The sequence below is a fragment of the Coregonus clupeaformis genome, chromosome 18 (genome assembly GCF_020615455.1).
Source record: "Coregonus clupeaformis isolate EN_2021a chromosome 18, ASM2061545v1, whole genome shotgun sequence".
In the NCBI taxonomy this organism is placed as follows: domain Eukaryota; kingdom Metazoa; phylum Chordata; class Actinopteri; order Salmoniformes; family Salmonidae; genus Coregonus; species Coregonus clupeaformis.
Window position 1 is genome coordinate 32,987,618 of NC_059209.1, and position 18,112 is coordinate 33,005,729.

Genomic DNA, 18,112 nt, shown 5'->3' on the forward strand with positions numbered 1-18,112 from the left:
ATGTATTGACTCAGGGGTATGAATACTAATGTAAATTCAATAATTCTGTATTTCATTCAAAATAAATGTGTAAAAAATGATAAAAACATGTTTTCACTTTGTCATTTTAGTCATTTAGCAGACGCTCTTATCCAGAGCGACGTACAATTAGTGAGTGCATACATTTTTCATACTGGCCTCCCGTGGGAATTATGTATTGTGTGTCGATGGGTGAGGGGGAAAAAAATATTAAATTAAATAACTACAAATCGGGCTGTAACAAAATAATTTCTGAAGGCACTGTACAGTGCAATCGGGAAGTATTCAGACACCTTGACTTTTTCCACATGTTTGTAAAAACAGAAATACCTTATTTACATAAGTATTCAGATCCTTTGCTATGCGACTCGAAAATTGAGCTCAGGTGCATCCTGTTTCCATTGATCATCCTTGATTTTTTTCTACAACTTCATTGGAGTCCACCTGTGGTAAATTCAATTGATTGGACATGATTTGGAAAGGCACACATCTGTCTATATAAGGTCCCACAGTTGACCGTGCATGTCAGAGCAAAAACCAAGCCATGAGGTCGAAGGCATTGTTCGTACAGCTCCGAGACAGGATTGTGTCGAGGTACAGATCTCTGGAAGGGTACCAAAACATTTCTGCAGCATTGAAGGTCCCCAAGAACACAGTGGCCTCCATCATTCTTAAATGGACGAAGTTTGGAACCACCAAGACTCTTCCTAGAGCTGGTCGCCTGGCCAAACAGAGCAATCAGGAAAGAATGGCCTTTGTCAGAGAGGTGACCAAGAACCCGATGGTCATTCTGACAGAGCTCCAGAGTTCCTCTGTGGAGATGGGAGAACCTTCCAGAAGGACAACCATCTCGGCAGCACTCCACCAATCAGGCCTTTATGGTAGAATGGCCAGACGGAAGTCACTCCTCAGTAAAAGGCACATGACTGCCTGCTTGGAGTTTGCCAAAAGGCACCTAAAGGACTCTCAGACCATGAGAAACAAGATTCTGTGGTCTGATGAAACCAAGATTGAACTCTTTGGCCTGAATGCCAAGCGTCACGTCTGGAGGAAACCTGGCATCATCCCTACGGTGAAGCATGGTGTCAGGATACTAGTCAGGATCGAGGGAAAGATGAACGGAGCAAAGTACAGAGAGATCCTTGATGAAAACCTGCTCAAGACCTCAGACTGGGGCAAAGGTTCACCTTCCAACAGGACAACGGTCCTAAGCACACAGCCAAGACAGCGCAGGAGTGGCTTCGGGACAAGTCTCTGAATGTCCTTGAGTGGCCCAGCCAGAGACTTGAACCCAATCAAACATCTTTGGAGAGACCTGAAAGTAGCTGTGCAGCGATGCTCCCCATCCAACCTGACAGAGTTCGAGAGGATCTGCAGAGAAGAATGGGAGAAACTCCCCAAATACAGGTGTGCCAAGCTTGTAGCGACATACCCAAGAGGACTTGAGGCTGTAACCGCTCCCAAAGGTGCTTCAACAAAGTACTAAGTGGTCTGAATACTTATGTATTTCAGTTTTTTATTTTTAATAAATTTGCTAACATTTCTAAAAACCTGTTTTTGCTTTGTTATTATGGGGTATTGTGTGCAGATTGAGGGAAAAAAACAATTTAATCCCTTTTAGAATAAGGCTGTAACAAAATGTGGAAGAAGTCTAGGGGTCTGAATACTTTCCGAATGCATTGTATGTAGGGATAAAGTGACAAGGCAACAGGATAGATAACAAACAATAGCAGCAGCGTATGTGATGAGTCAAAAGAGTTAATGCAAAAAGGGTCAATGCCGATAACCAGTAGCTACCCGGACTAACTATTTAGCAGTCTTATGGCGTGGGGGTAGAAGCTGTCCAGGGTCCTCTTGGTTCCATACTTGGGCTCATCGGTACAAGTTTCCGTGCGGTAGCAGAGGGAACCGTCTGACTTCGGTGGCTAGAGTCTTTGACAATTTGTAGGGCCTTCCTCTGAGGAATGGCAGGGAGCTCGGCCCCAGTCACGTATGCACTACCCTTTTGTATCGCCTTGCTGTCGGATGCCAAGCAGTTGTCATACCAGGCGGTGTTGCAGCCAGTCAAGATGCTCTCAATGGTGCAGCTGTAGAACTTTTGGAGGATATTTTTGAGTATCCTTTCAGCCTCCTGCGGGGGAAGAGGCATTGTCGTGCCTTCTTCACGGCTGTGTTGGTATGTGTGTGTGATCCATGATCAGTTCTTAGTGACGTGGACACTGAGGAACTTGAAGCTCTCGTCCTGCTCCACTACAGCCCCGTCAATGTGGATGGGGGCGTGCTCGGCTCTCAGTTTCCTGTAGTACATAATCAGCTCCTTTGTCTTGCTGACATTGAGGGAGAGATGTTTGCCTGGCACCACACTGCCAGGTCACTGACCTCCTCCCTATAGGCTGTCTCATCGGTGGTTGGCGATCCCACCGTCGTGTCGTCAGCAAACTTAATGTCTGTGGCTTTTCAAAGCATTTCATGGCTACAGATGTGAGTGCCATGGGGCGATAGTCATTTAGACAGGTTACCTTGGCGGTCTTGGGCACAGGGACTATGGTGGTCTGCTTGAAACATGTAGGTATTACAGACTGGGTCAGGGAGAGGTTGATAATGTCAGTGAAGACACTTGCCAGCTGGTCAACGCATGCTCTGAGTACGCGTCCTAGTAATCCGTCTGGCCCCGCTGCTTTTTTCATGTTAACCTGTTTAAAGGTCTTACTCACATCGGCTACGGAGAGCGAGATCACACCGTCGTCCGGAACAGCTAGTGCTCTCATGCATGGTTCAGTGTTGCTTGCCTCGATGCGAGCATAGAAGGAATTTAGCTTGTCTGGTAGGCTTGCGTCACTGCGTCACTGGGTAGCTCACGGCTGGGTTTCCCTTTTGTAATTTGTGATAGTTTGCAAGTCCTGCCACATCCGATGAGCGTCAGAGCTGGCGTACTAGGATTCGATCTTAGGCCTGTATTGATGTATGATGGCTCGTCGGAGGTCATAGCGGGATTTCTTATACGCGTCCGGATTTGTGTCCTTCTCCTTGAAAGCGGCAGCTCTAGCCTTTAGCTCAGTGAGGATGTTGCCTGTAATCCATGGCTTCTGGTTGGGATATGTACGTACAGTCAATGGGTGACGACGTCGTAGATGCACTTATTGATGAAGCCGGTGACTGATGTGCCAAACTCCTCAATGTTATCGGATGAATCCCAGGAACATATTCCAGTCTGTGGTAGCGAAACAGTCCTTTAGCTTAGCATCCGCTTCATATGACCACTTCTGTTTTGAGCACGTCACTGGTACTTCCTTTTTTTGAGTTTTTACTTGTAAGGGTGAGGGAGAGCTTTCTATGAGTTTCTGTATGTGGAGTAAAGGTATGATCTAGAGTTTATTCGCCGCTAGTTGCAAAGGTGACATGCTGGTAAATAGGAGGTAAAAACGTATTTCAGTTTCCCTGCATTAAAATCACCGGCTACTAGGGGCGCCGCCTCCTGGATTAGCATTTTCTTGTTTGTTTATGGCCCTATACAGCTCGTTGATTGCGGTCTTAGTGCCAGCATCAGTTTGTGGTGGTAAGTAGACAGCTACGGAAAATTGTGAATAGTATGGTCTGCAGCTGATCATGAGGTATTCTAACTCAGGCAAGCAAAACCTTGAGACTTCCTTAAAAGGAAATTCCAAAAATGTTCATCTTCATATTCATAATCTTCTGCATCACCCCAACATCAATATGTGTGAATGGCGCGTTTCTATGTTGTGAATGGCGCGTTTCTATGTTGTGACTGGAGCGTTTCTATGTTGTGAATGGCGCGTTTCTATGTTGTGAATGGCACGTTTCTATGTTTTGAATGGCGCGTTTCTATGTTGTGAATGGAGCGTTTCTATGTTGTGAATGGCGCGTTTCTATGTTGTGAATGGCACGTTTCTATGTTTTGCAGTAAAACAGAGGAAGAAACGTGTTTCCAATGACATCAACCAATTAGCAGGCAATGCCTTCTCATAATTGGTTAAAATCACATGATGCACACCGGTCATTGGAAACACTTATCTTCCTCTATCTTTTTGTTTCCCACAAAACATTGATGCTCAATTTTCACCTATGTGGATGATGGGGTGGTGCTGGAGATGATGAACATGGAAAAAAAATTATAAATGAAATTTCCCTTTAACATTAGAGATCGCGTACCAGCTATTGTTAACGAAGGGACACACACCTCCCCCCTTAACCTCACCCAAAGCTGCCGTTCGGTCCTGACGATGCAGAGGAAAAACTAGCTAGATGCATATTATCCATGTCCTTGTTCAGCCATGACTCTGAGAAACACAGGATATTACAGTTCTTAAGGTCTCGTTGATGGTCTCGAACGGAGCTCGTCCAGTTTGTTCTCCAGTGATTGTACGTTCGCCGATAGAACGGTTCATTTTAATCGCCGTCGTAGTCTCGTCTCGTTTGCACCGTCTCTTCCTCTTTCGAGTCCCGGGGATTGGGGCCTGGTCCGGAATGAGCAGTATATCCACAGCTGCTGACTCGTTAAAGTAGAAATCTTCATCCAAATGGAGGTTAGTGATCGAGGCTGTTCTGTTTACGATCATAAGAAATGATGGAAGAAATATCAGAAAAAATAAGTTGATCAGTGTAAAAAAAAAATATATAGCAGAATTGGTTGGGAACCCATAAGACAGCAGCTACCCATCTCTGCAGCGTCATCCGAGAGTCGAAAGAGCGGGAGAAAGAAACTTCTGACTGGGCCCTGCTAGCTCCATCAATAAACAAGCGATATTGGCCAAATTATCTACAGTTACGTGTCCTTAAACACTGCCTATAACAAATTACAAAAAAAATACGATTTGTTGTTTCGATGTGTAGCATATTCAAAACTTTATAGCCTATTGTTTTATTGGTTTTTACTTTCCTAAAACAAAAATGTTCCACCTCCACAGTTCAGCTGTCTGAGATTTTAGCGCTAAATGCATCAGGGCATTGCATGCATATAGGCCTAGGCGTCCACTGTATGATATTAATAGTGAACAAATACATATAAAGGAAAAGACGCTTAGGCCAGAGAGACAGAAAGATGGCGCCACGTTCCCAAGATGGCGCCACGTTCCCAAGATGGCGCCACGTTCCCAACACCGACATGCATTTTTTTATACTGGTCAGATAGGCTACTACTGCTACACAGAAATAGGCGTACAGAAGGAGACTCATTTGTACATTTTCTATCAGAATATATTTTTATAAAGATAAGCATTATATTGGTAGATTAAAGGAGTAACTCTGGTAGGCCTAAAACAGTCTTCCTCACCTCAAGTTTAGCTGTTGGAGTCAGTTGGAGCACCGGTGCGCACTGCCTTCATAGGCCTGCAGTACGTTGTGACTTTTGGCTTATTAATATTCAACATAATTTTCCGGTTAATTACTGGTGTCATGACTTGCCCTCATGGGTTGAGGATCAAACATGCCGGATAGGCAAAGGTTTGAACACCCCCTTTCCTGGGGGGTCCAGTTTTATGACCGGTCGTAAATACCCCGCAGACTTTCTCTTCCTTGCCATGAAGTATTGGGAGAAAGGACCCCTTTGTTAACAAAGGAAGTCTTCCCGCCAAGACTCCAACATTCAAAAGTGGATAATGAAACAATATTCCTACTTAAAAAGAATGTGGGAAATGGTCGGTGGGGACTTAAAGAACAATCATGTCGAATTCGTTACTATGTTGTGATGACATTAAAGACGGTGGAACAACATAACTGTATCTCTGTGGGGCTACACTTCCAAGTTATGAGGTTTGCATCTAATTGTTGTATAAAACGAATGATTAAGTATAATAATACTTTAGTGAAGATGACAATGTGATTTTAGCATTCTAGATGAGACGAGTGTTTTCCATATTGATTTGTTCTCAGTCAGTGGCCACGCCCAGATGAGCACAAACATGATGGAACGCCTCTTTTACCACGAGTGCATAAAAAGCCTTGTGACGAAATTCACCTCAGACCAGCAGACGTGAAGCGTGAGCTAAAAGTTGCAAATGGTTGAATTTCTACAGACCAGGAAGCCCCACGGCTTTAAAATGGTTGACACACTACAAGACCAGCAGACGTGAAGCGTGAGCTAAAAGTTGCAAATGGTTGAATTTCTACAGACCAGGAAGCCCCACGGCTTTAAAATGGTTGACACTCTACAAGACCAGCAGAAGCGTGAGCTAAAGAAACGTGAAGCGTGAGCTAAACGTTACAAAACGGTTTAAAACTACAACTCCATTACCAAAGGAAGACCAAGCGTACTACGGTATAAGCCGGATGTTGCAAATGGTTGAATTTCTACAAGACCAAGAAGCATGAAGCTGAAGCTACACGTTACGAAATGGTTAGACCAGAAAACCAGAAAACGTGAGACGTTAGTCCACACATTTGAAATGGAGAAACTCTGAAACTCTCAACCTCTACACGAGGTGAAGTAGAAGACAATGCACTAGACCTTATCATCTCAGTCTGCAGCTGGCATGTATAGTCGTCTAGAGAACTTTCACTAAAGATACGAGAGGAGAGGACAATCCCTCTCAGACAACCGCTGGTACATCTGAAGTATTCGTTCTAACCACAACTACGACCAGAAACTCTACCAAGGACATTGGGATCTCTGGTGGGCAAACCAGAGTCCTACATCATCAACTCAACTTCTGAGGACAGCTACACGTAAATACATGTTGCATTTCTAATCCGAATGAGTGTTTATTAGGGTGCATAAGTATTATGATTACTGTGAGCGTAGTCTCCAAAGTAACGACGATAGTTTGAATCTCTGTCTCTCCCTTCCACTCTGACCCTCCTTCTACTCAAGCATTCATGCTATTGCTAGTCCAGTCCACTAGGGACCTGTTTTCATTGTACAAACTGTAGACTTATCAATAACGTGTGTGTGTGTGTGTGTGTGTGTGTGTTTGTGTGTGTGTGTGTGTGTGTGTTTGTTTGTATTGTGTGATTATTTAGTTAGTAAATAAATAATTTAAGCCAATTTGTGTATTGCTGATTCATCAATAAGGTTAGGGTTCTTGCAGGTTCAAGGATTATGTGACTGATAAGAGGTAATTATTTAATAAGTGACTGTTATCGATATATAACTTATTTTCTAAGAGTTTAATTCGGGAGATGGTAACTCGTTAAACAACTTCTTCTGTGGTGCCCCAAATTTCTAATGAGTTAATTGTTACATGATTAATTTAATCGAGTGACAATTAAACATAGTTAGGTTATAAGTTAAATAAGTCATACATTAAAGTAAGTCACGTCACGACACTGGAATAATTTAATTGATCTGATTTATCTAGTTATCCTATTCAAATTAATCTAAGAGGGGCACCATTGAATGGTTGGATATAGAGAGAACTTTAAATTAACTTTCAGTATTTATCATTAACCGTTATACCATTAATCCTATATCAACAATATAATGAACAGTCAATTTACGATGTTTTTATTCCGAACAGCCGTTGAGCTCTGGAGATGTAAGAACCCAGTCATTCGCAAATGACTTCAGTACCACAAATAATTAATTCAAGGTTTTATTTACTAGACTAAGTTGGAAATTGTGGTAGTTAAAAGATACGATATGAAGACTGGGTACATTTTGGGATACAACGCAGTTAAGGTGAGAAGCCCCACAGGTCAATATGAGTGGCTTCCGTACTCAACTCGGGCAAATACAACAGCGCATTCACAGGACTTTTGAGAATGATAAGACCTTATTCATTGAAAGAGAAAATGTGAGGGCTACATCGACTTTCACAACCACAAAACCATAGAGTTCACCAACCAGGAATATTTACATTTTAGTCATTTAGCAGACGCTCTTATCCAGAGCGACTTACAGTTAGTGAGTGCTGGGCCCCCGTGGGAAATGAACCCATAACCCTAGCGTTGCAAGCAACATGCTCTACCAACTGAGATACAGGAGAATATACATGAACTATGCTACCAATTTGCATCCGATGTGGACAGTGCCGGGACAGTATTGATCATGGGTTTGTAAATTAGACCTGCCGTCCTACAATACTCAATGACTTCCACCACTTTAAACACACAACACCACTCTCAGAGGAAGTGAATAATGTAACTGGGTAATATTACTTGTATGTTGGTGTTGCCTGCCCAGTTGGATTCCGTTAGGATGGGATGGAACCGTGAAAAAAAAGGTGTGTTGTCCAAGTCACTCTCTCTTTCTCAGTCCAGGAAAGTAAAGTCTCCGAGCTCTTCCGTGCAGTGAGTTCTTCCGCTGATCTCAGCCTGGATGGATTGCGTAGTCAGTCAGTCTCGAATGCGAAGAGTTAGGTCATTCGTTCCACATGGCGTGGCCGCATCGCGAAGAAACTTGATCTGCCATCTGTTAGCAAGTCCTGTAATTTATAGTGTTACTCGCAGAGGGTGAACAGGGTGTCACTCCGTTGATTCTGCGAGTTCAGCACAGTTCTGCTCAGTGAGATAAATCGGAGATTTCCTCCTAAGTGTCCACAGTATGTTTCTAATGTACAGAAAACAGTTCAGCAGTCCCTACGATGAAATACATAGCCTGTGGGTTCTAAACATGCCTTGGGTGAAATACATACATTCCATTTGACAGCAAATGCACATTATGCCCCCTTTAATGACATAGAAAAAGACGACAAATATCACAGTATGCATCAGGTTATACCAACACCGAGTGCTTCGTTTTGATGCATTGTTCAGAAACGTGTTCAAATGTCAGCGGCACTCTTGGCACTACTTTCCTTTGTTACATCATAGCTCGACTCCCCCTTTTTTTTTTTTGGGAATCCACATTCCTGGCGCCCAATAGTCTGGCGGGAAAATTCCCAGTAACACGTGAGTCGTAAAAGATGGTCGGCAGATCGCCAGAGGGTGTCTGTCTTTTTGTATCCTTGACCTCCCCAGGGAGGGAAATCTCCAATCTTTGTCTGGAGGGTGTGTGACCCTCCACTCGTATAGGCTGATATTGCAGCAATTACCAACAACCGTAGGCCAACAAATGACAGCAATAGGCTAATGCTATTTATTTTACAACAGACCTACTTATAACCTATCGTAAACTAAATACAGAGCACAAAAGACAGTTCAAACTTCATTTGGCCAACAAAAATGTCTCAACAAAATGAAACAAAACACTTTTTGCATATTTAAAGAACTGGTTTAAAAGATTCTTAAATAGGCATACAATAATAATAGCAATGATATACAATAATAATAATAATAATAATAATAATAAAACAAATGATAAATATGAAAATAAATGAATAAAAGTTAGAAATTTGCATCAGACCTGAATAGCGAGTTGCACACGGTCCATTTGGCCAACGCCAACGTTCTTGTCATCTTTGTCCACTGCAGTATTAAAACGTGTCCCTTGTCGGCTTCTTTTCACCATACTCTGTCTCCTTCAACTTTCATTTTACTTAAATGAAAAAGGCCTCCATCTTTGCAATCAACAGTAGCCAAGGCTCCTTTCACTCGCTCTCTCCTCAGCAGCAGGCGCGGGTGAGGAGAGCAGCTGGAACCAGTGTTAACTGGGCGTAAGCTTTACGTTTTATTGAGTTGCAATTGGCTGACACATAACAAGCTCTCATCATGTCACACACATTCAATGAACAGAGGACAGGTCCAGTCGATAAATACATTTTTAATTGCACATACCCGAGACCCGTGGCAATTTATATCAGACCTGACCCAGCTCCTAGACAAAAGTATTTATGACCCGGGATTTGAGTCTGATGGACCCGTGAAGACCTCCTAACCTACAGTATTCACCCAAATACAGATCTGGAGTCTGTTCATAAACAAGTGTCAGCTTAGAGATATTTACTGTCTTCACCCAAGTACACGTCTGGGTACAGCGCATAAATAATGTGTCAGTTACCTAGTATCTACTGTCATCACCTAAATACAGGTCTGGGAACAGCTCATAAACAAGTTGTCAGCTACCTAGTATCCACATGTTTTCACCCAAATACAGGTCTGAGGTCAGGACCTAAACATGTTTATACTGTTGCTATTCTAACTGGTTGAATCCATAAACATGTTTTTTTTTTTTTTTTTTTTTTTTTATAAATCTGAGAATAGCCCCTAGCTGCCTACCTCTGTCTCAGCCTTGGGAAATGTACTTATAGGCTCATTTCAAAACCTGTGCTGCCTGTTTGTGTTATGGTGGTGACTCTCTCACTAAGAACTTTAAGACGGCAAGCTACAGCAGCAACAGCAGGGCTAAAGCAGTAAGAGCAGGGTTCAGAGGAGTCCCGACTACACCGTAAATAACGTTTGATGCTGACTAAGAGCTGGTGTACCGGAGGTAGCCTACTGGAAGACGGTAACGTTTTAATGCTTTTTTTTTTTTTGTTGAATTACTGCTTGCTTGGTAGGTATAGGTTTTGCTTGGTCGTTCTGCTTGGTTTATATGTTCTGCTTGGTTTATATGTTCTGCTTGGTTTATATATTCTGCTTGGTTTATATATTCCGCTTGGTAGGAATAGATTGTGATTGGTGGTTATGCTATGCAATTTGTTGTAAACTACATCTTAGATGTTAAGCTAGACACCGGAAAGGGGATACCTAGTCAGTTGCACAACTGAAGGCATTTAACCAAACCCCTCTGCGGGGAGCTGCCTTGATCAACATCCACGGCAGTTGTTGTGTGGGTTAACCGCTTTGCTCAAGGGCAGAACGGCAGATTTTTTTCCACCTTACCAGCTCGGGGATTCGAACAAGCAACCTTTCGGTTACTGTCCCAACGCTCTAACCGCTAGGCTACCTATTGGCTGCTAACTGGGAGACTGTGTAGTGGGATCAGCAGAAGGCGGTAGCTAGTGTTGGCTGCTAACTGGGAGGTGTTGATATAGGATCAGTTTAGCCTTTTATATCATAATAAATAAGATGATATGGAAACTGATCCTAGATCATCATCCTGCTCCAAGGCTCTTTACGAATACTGGCCCAGATCAGCTGCCATCTTATCTGGATGGAAACCCAGCAGAGGAAAAGCAGTGAAATGTGATCAGACCTTAAAGCAGCTGTCAGCAGGGCCTTGTTGTGGTGGAGAAAAGGTGTTCATATGCTTCTCCTAACGCTGAACACATAGCTCACATCTCGTTCCCCACACACTAGTCTTTTTATAGCCCCAGTGCTGATCGTGTCCAGCTAACAGGGATGATTTGATTCTTTGAAGTGCAGACGATAATAATATGATTTCCTATTGTGGCTGGCTATCAGAGCTGTCCTCTGCTTACGTTGACGCATGCATGCACACACACACACAAACCAGGGTTGGGCGGTATCAAGATTTTCATGGCTTCATACCGTTCCTGTACCATACCGTGGTATACGGTATTACCGGCAGTGCACACACAGGACGCTATTTCCAAAAATATATATTCATAATAATTTAGGCACAAAACAAATTAAGACAGCAGGGATCTTGATCCAGAAGGGGATTGATTGTCTCTGCTGTAACCAAGAAGCTTGATCTTGCAAGTTAGCAAACCAAATGCATAGCTGGAGCAACTTACAGCTATAGCAGTGGTGTAGAACCCCCCCCACAGTTCGTTGGTCGGTCGGTGTTGGGGGGGATATCTAGCCTAATCATGACCTCTAACCTCTCTCTTTTTGTTTTGTTTGTTCGTCAGATGAGGGAAGGGTGTAGACGGGACTGTCTCAGCTCCGAGCCATGGAATGCCCTCTCCGTCCGCCACTAGCCTGCTCTTCTCCACAGACTGAGCTCCAGACGCTAAGTTAGCGGCACGCTTCTCCCCTCGAACTTAACACAACCAGGAAGGGACGAAGTCACAGCAGAGCAGAGCTACGCTTGGTACGCACAGAGGAAAGGATTAACAGCGCCTCTCCAATATACTAACAGCTAGCTCCATTCATCTTAGTTAGTTAGGTTTAGTTAGTTAGGGTTAGTTAGTTAGGGTTAGTTTTTCCTTTTTTTCTCTGTGGATTTGTGATTTTTTTTTATCGAGAGTCAAGATGGTGGATTTACAAGATTACCTGTGGATGGTGATCCTCGGCTTCGTCATAGCCTTCATCCTGGCCTTCTCTGTGGGGGCCAACGACGTGGCCAACTCGTTCGGGACGGCGGTGGGGTCGGGGGTGGTGACCCTGAGGCAGGCCTGTATCCTGGCGTCCATCTTTGAGACGTTGGGTTCCATGCTGCTTGGAGCCAAGGTGGGGGAGACCATACGGAAGGGCATCATAGACGTCAACCTATACAACGAGACTGTGCCCGTACTTATGGCAGGGGAGGTCAGCGCCATGGTCGGTACGTATATACCGTCGTCTTCAAGTATCGGCCGTGTCTTATAATGTTACTAGATGTCAAATTCTTGCTTCCGCCGTCTGTGTTTCCTGAATTCCTCACTAAGTGCAGGTCTGAGGGAGGGACCGTGGATCCTCTCCTCCAATGAGCTTTTGAGAGAAATTGAGGCAACAAGGACGTAGGAAGCAAGGATTTGACGGCTAGTGACCAATGTTTTCAGTCATAGCCTGTGATTTTAATTCTCATGGAAGGTCCATATCTCATAGCTTGTACGACCTCTCTCTCTCTCTCTCTTTTCACAGGTTCAGCGATTTGGCAGCTCATCGCCTCGTTCCTCAAACTACCCATCTCCGGGACGCATTGCATCGTGGGATCGACCATCGGGTTCTCCATGGTGGCCATTGGCACCAAGGGTGTCCAGTGGATGCAGCTGGTCAAGATTGGTATGTCAATGAATACGTCACCCAGCATGTTCTGAAGTAGGGTTTACTATCTAGGACTACATTAACCAGCCTGAAGCTGGTCAAGATTGGTCATTGTTTGTTTATAAGGATCTCTTTTAGCCCTCCAAGGGCTAGTCTTCCCATGTCTGAGTAGGGCTGGGCGGTATACTGTATTATAAACTGGGTGGTTCGAGCCTTGAATGCTGATTGGCTGACAGCTGTGGTATATCATACCGTATACTACGGGTATGACAAAATATTTTATTTTTACTGCTCTAATTACATTGGTAACCAGTTTACAATAGCAATAAAGGCACCTCGGGGGTTTGTGGTATATGGCCAATATACTCTGCGTTGTGTCGCGCCTAAGAACAGACTGGAAATTGAGCTCAGGTGCATCCTGTTTCCATTGATCATCCTTGAAATGTTTCTACAACTTGATTGGAGTCCACCTGTGGTAAATTCAATTGATTGGACTTGATTTGGAAAGGCACACACCTGTCTATATAAGGTCCCACAGTGTATGTCAGAGCAAAAACCAAGCCATGAGGTCGAAGGAATTGTCCGTAGAGCTCCGAGACAGGATTGTGTCGAGGCACAGATCTGGGTAAGGGTACCAAAACATTTCTGCAGCATTGAAGGTCCCCAAGAACACAGTGGCCTCCATCATTCTTAAATGGAAGAAGTTTGGAACCACCAAGACTCTTCCTAGAGCTGGCCGCCCGACCAAACTAAGCAATCGTGGGAGAAGGGCCTTTGTCAGGGAGGTGACCAAGAACCCGACGGTCACTCTGACAGAGCTCCAGAGTTCCTCTGAGGAGGTGGGACAACCATCTCTGCAGCACTCCACCAATCAGGCCTTTATGGTAGGTTGGCCAGACGGAAGCCACTACTCAGTTAAAAGCACATGACAGCCCGCTTGGAGTTTGCCAAAAGGCACCTAAAGACTCTCAGACCATGAGAAACAAGATTCTGTGGTTTATTGAGACCATGCTGTGGGGATGTTTTTCAGCGGCAGGGACTGGGAGACTAGTCAGGATCGAGGGAAAGATGAACAGAAAAAAGTACAGAGATCCTTGATGAAAACCTGCTCCAGAGCGCTCAGGACCTCAGACTGGGGTGAAGGTTCACCTTCAAACAGGACAACGACCCTAAGCATACAGCAAAGACATTTACATTTACATTTTAGTCATTTAGCAGACGCTCTTATCCAGAGCGACTTACAGGAGCAATTAGGGTTAAGTGCCTTGCTCAAGGGCACATTTACGTCATTTAGCAGACGCTCTTATCCAGAGCGACTCACAAATTGGTGCGTTCACCCTATAGCCAGTGGGATAACCACTTTACAATTTTGGGGGGGGGGGGCTAGAAGGATTACTTTATCCTATCCCAGGTATTCCTTAAAGAGGTGGGGTTTCAAATGTCTCCGGAAGGTGGTGAGTGACTCCGCTGTCCTGGCGTCGTGAGGGAGCTTGTTCCACCATTGGGGTGCCAGAGCAGCGAACAGTTTTGACTGGGCTGAGCGGGAACTATGCTTCCGCAGAGGAAGGGGAGCCAGCAGGCCAGAGGTGGATGAACGCAATGCCCTCGTTTGGGTGTAGGGACTGATCAGAGCCCGAAGGTACAGAGGTGCCGTTCCCCTCACTGCTCCATAGGCAAGCACCATGGTCTTGTAGCGGATGCGAGCTTCAACTGGAAGCCAGTGGAGTGTGTGGAGGAGGGGGGTGACGTGAGAGAACTTGGGAAGGTTGAACACCAGACGGGCTGCGGCATTCTGGATGAGTTGTAGGGGTTTAATGGCACAGGCAGGGAAGCCAGCCAACAGCGAGTTGCAGTAGTCCAGACGGGAGATGACAAGTGCCTGGATTAGGACCTGTGCCGCTTCCTGTGTAAGGTAGGGTCGTACTCTCCGGATGTTGTAGAGCATGAACCTGCAGGAGCGGGTCACCGCCTTGATGTTGGCGGAGAACGACAGGGTGTTGTCCAGGGTCACGCCTAGGCTCTTCGCACTCTGGGAGGAGGACACAGCGGAGTTGTCAACCGTGATGGCGAGATCATGGAACGGGCAGTCCTTCCCCGGGAGGAAGAGCAGCTCCGTCTTGCCAGGGTTCAGCTTGAGGTGGTGATCCGTCATCCATACTGATATGTCTGCCAGACATGCAGAGATGCGATTCGCCACCTGGTTATCAGAAGGGGGAAAGGAGAAGATTAGTTGTGTATCGTCAGCGTAGCAATGATAGGAGAGGCCATGTGAGGATATGACAGAGCCAAGTGACTTGGTGTATAGGGAGAAAAGGAGAGGGCCTAGAACTGAGCCCTGGGGGACACCAGTGGTGAGAGCACGTGGTGCGGAGACAGCTTCTCGCCACGCCACTTGGTAGGAGCGACCGGTCAGGTAGGGACGCAATCCAGGAGTGAGCCGCGCCGGAGATGCCCAGCTCGGAGAGGGTGGAGAGTAGGATCTGATGGTTCACAGTATCAAAGGCAGCAGACAGGTCTAGAAGGACAAGAGCAGAGGAGAGAGAGTTAGCTTTAGCAGTGCGGAGAGCCTCCGTGACACAGAGAAGAGCAGTCTCAGTTGAATGACCAGTCCTGAAACCTGACTGGTTTGGATCAAGAAGGTCATTCTGAGAGAGATAGCAAGAGAGTTGGCTAAAGACGGCACGCTCAATAGTTTTGGAAAGAAAAGAAAGAAGGGATACTGGTCTGTAGTTGTTGACATCAGTGGGATCGAGTGTTGGTTTTTTGAGAAGGGGAGCAACTCTCGCTCTCTTGAAGACGGAAGGGACATGGCCAGCGGTCAAGGATGAGTTGATCAGCGAGGTGAGGTAGGGGAGAAGGTCACCGGAGATGGTCTGGAGAAGAGAGGAGGGGATGGGGTCAAGCGGGCAGGTTGTTGGGCGTCGCAGGATTTTGTCTGGAGAGAGAGGGGAGAAAGAAGTCAAAGCATAGGGTAGGGCAGTGTGAGTAGGACCAGCAGTGTCATTAGACTTAACAAACGAGGATCGAATGTCGTCAACCTTCTTTTCAAAGTTTGTCAGGAACCACAGAGAGAGAGGGGGATTCAGCAGGGAGGAAAATGTGGCAAAGAGCTTCCTAGGGTTAGAGGCAGATGCTTGGAATTTAGAGTGGTAGAAAGTGGCCTTAGCAGCAGAAACAGATGAAGAAAATGTAGAGAGGAGGGAGTGAAAAGATGCCAGGTCGGCAGGGAGTTTAGTTTTCTTCCATTTCCGCTCCGCTGCCCGGAGCTCTGTTCTGTGATCTCGCAATGAGTCATCAAGCCACGGAGCTGGAGGGGATGACCGAGCCGGCCGGGAGGATAGGGGACACAGAGAGTCAAAGGATGCAGAAAGGGAGGAGAGGAGGGTTGAGGAGGCAGAATCAGGAGATTGGAGGGAGAAGGATTGAGCAGAGGGAAGAGATGATAGGATGGAAGAGGAGAGAGTAGTGGGAGAGAGAGAGCGAAGGTTGCGGCGGCGCATTACCATCTGTGTAGGGGCAGAGTGAGTAGTGTGGGAGGAGAGCAAGAGAGAAAAGGAAACAAAGTAGTGGTCGGAGACATGGAGGGGAGTTGCAGTGAGATTAGTAGAAGAGCAGCATCTAGTAAAGATGAGGTCAAGCGTATTGCCTGCCTTGTGAGTAGGGGGGGACGGTGAGAGGGTGAGGTCAAAAGAGGAGAGGAGTGGAAAGAAGGAGGCAGAGAGAAATGAGTCAAATGTGGACATAGGGAGGTTGAAATCCCCCAAAACTCTGAGGGGATAGAAAGACAACGCAGGAGTGGCTTCGGGACAAGTCTCTGAATGTCCTTGGGTGGCCCAGCCAGAGCCGGGCTTGAACCCGATCAAATATCTCTGGAGAGACCTGAAAATAGCTGTGCAACGACGCTCCCCATCCAACCTGACAGAGCTTGAGAGGATCTGCAGAGAAGAATGGGAGAAACTCCCCAAATACAGGTGTGCCGCACTTGTAGAGTCATACCCAAGAAGACTCGAGGCTGTAATCGCTGCCAAAGGTGCTTCAACAAATTGCTGAGTAAAGGGTTTAAATACTTATGTAAATGTGATATTTCCGGGGTTTTTAAAATACATTTGCAAACATTTCTAAAAACCTGTTTTTGCTTTGTCATTATGGGGTATTATGTATAGATTGATGAGGAGAAAAAACTAGTCAAATGGCAATTGCAATATTTGGTTAAAAATAAGAGCTAATTGGCCCATACCGTGCAGCCCTACGTGGCAGTGTGGAAATGATCTGAAATGAGATCAACTTTTGGTTGAAGTTTGATTGAACAGTATGAAACAATCAGAATGGAGAAAGACCCACTAAAATAATTTAGAATGTTGCCACCCTAGGGTCATGCACAAATCATTTTAGAACCTTTTATTATTCAAAAACATAAAATATCGTCAGAAATGTGAAAAATATTGTGATATTATATTTTGGCCATATCAACCAGCCCTATGACTGAGTCTTAATATGGAACCTATGTAAGGTTGACTGTTTATGACTACATTACCCAGCGTGCTCTGGGATAGGGTTGACTGTCTATGACTTCATTGCCCAGCCTTCTCTGTCTGCGGTCTAATCCCAAATGAGTAGTTATTCAGGATATAAAAGGTGATTTGTACATCTTTCAGTCTGCTCAAGTTTGTGATCATTGACTGGCCTATCACTACATTACCCAGCCTGCCCCTCTCTTCCTCCCTCCAGTTGCATCCTGGTTCATCTCTCCCCTGCTGTCAGGACTGATGTCAGGGTTCCTCTTCTTCCTCATCAGACACTTCATCCTCAGTAAGGTGGGTTACCAGTAATCACATTATACACTACTAGCAGTTCTGTGTGTGTGTGTGTGTGTGTGTAGTACTGATCTGTTTGTGTGTGTGTGTGTGCGTGTCTGTGCTGACCTGTTTGTGTGTAGCACTGATCTGTGTGTGTGTGTTTTCAGGATGACCCGGTCCCCAACGGCCTCCGAGCCCTGCCAGTGTTCTACGCCTCAACGATAGGCATCAACGCCTTCTCCATCCTCTACACTGGCGCTCCATGTAAGCACTGGGACTTAACCTAACACTTTACACTGGCGCTCTATGTGAACACTGGGACTTAACCTAACCCTAACACTTTACACTGGCGCTCCATGTAAGCACTGGGACTTAACCTAACCCTAGCCCTAACACTGGCGCTCTATGTAAACACTGGGACTTAACCTAACCCTAACACTTTACACTGGCGCTCCATGTAAGCACTGGGACTTAACCTAACCCTAACACTTTACACTGGCGCTCCATGTAAGCACTGGGACTTAACCTAACCCTAACACTTTACACTGGCGCTCCATGTAAGCACTGGGACTTAACCTAACCCTAACACT

At 45.4% G+C, this 18,112-nt stretch overlaps 1 protein-coding gene across 4 annotated transcripts in view; it reads left to right on the top strand.

Annotated features, from left to right (window-relative positions):
* The window catches only part of LOC121530702 (sodium-dependent phosphate transporter 2-like), a 103,361-nt gene that overhangs the window by 51,961 nt on the left and 33,288 nt on the right, over positions 1-18,112 (top strand). For all 4 annotated transcript variants that reach the window (XM_045226845.1, XM_041835862.2, XM_045226847.1 and 1 more), the window contains 4 exons: positions 11,670-12,304; positions 12,604-12,744; positions 17,455-17,540; positions 17,690-17,786. In XM_045226845.1, coding sequence (XP_045082780.1) covers positions 12,013-12,304; positions 12,604-12,744; positions 17,455-17,540; positions 17,690-17,786 — 616 coding nt within the window. In that variant the 5' untranslated portion in view covers positions 11,670-12,012. The remainder of the gene's footprint in view (positions 1-11,669; positions 12,305-12,603; positions 12,745-17,454; positions 17,541-17,689; positions 17,787-18,112) is intronic.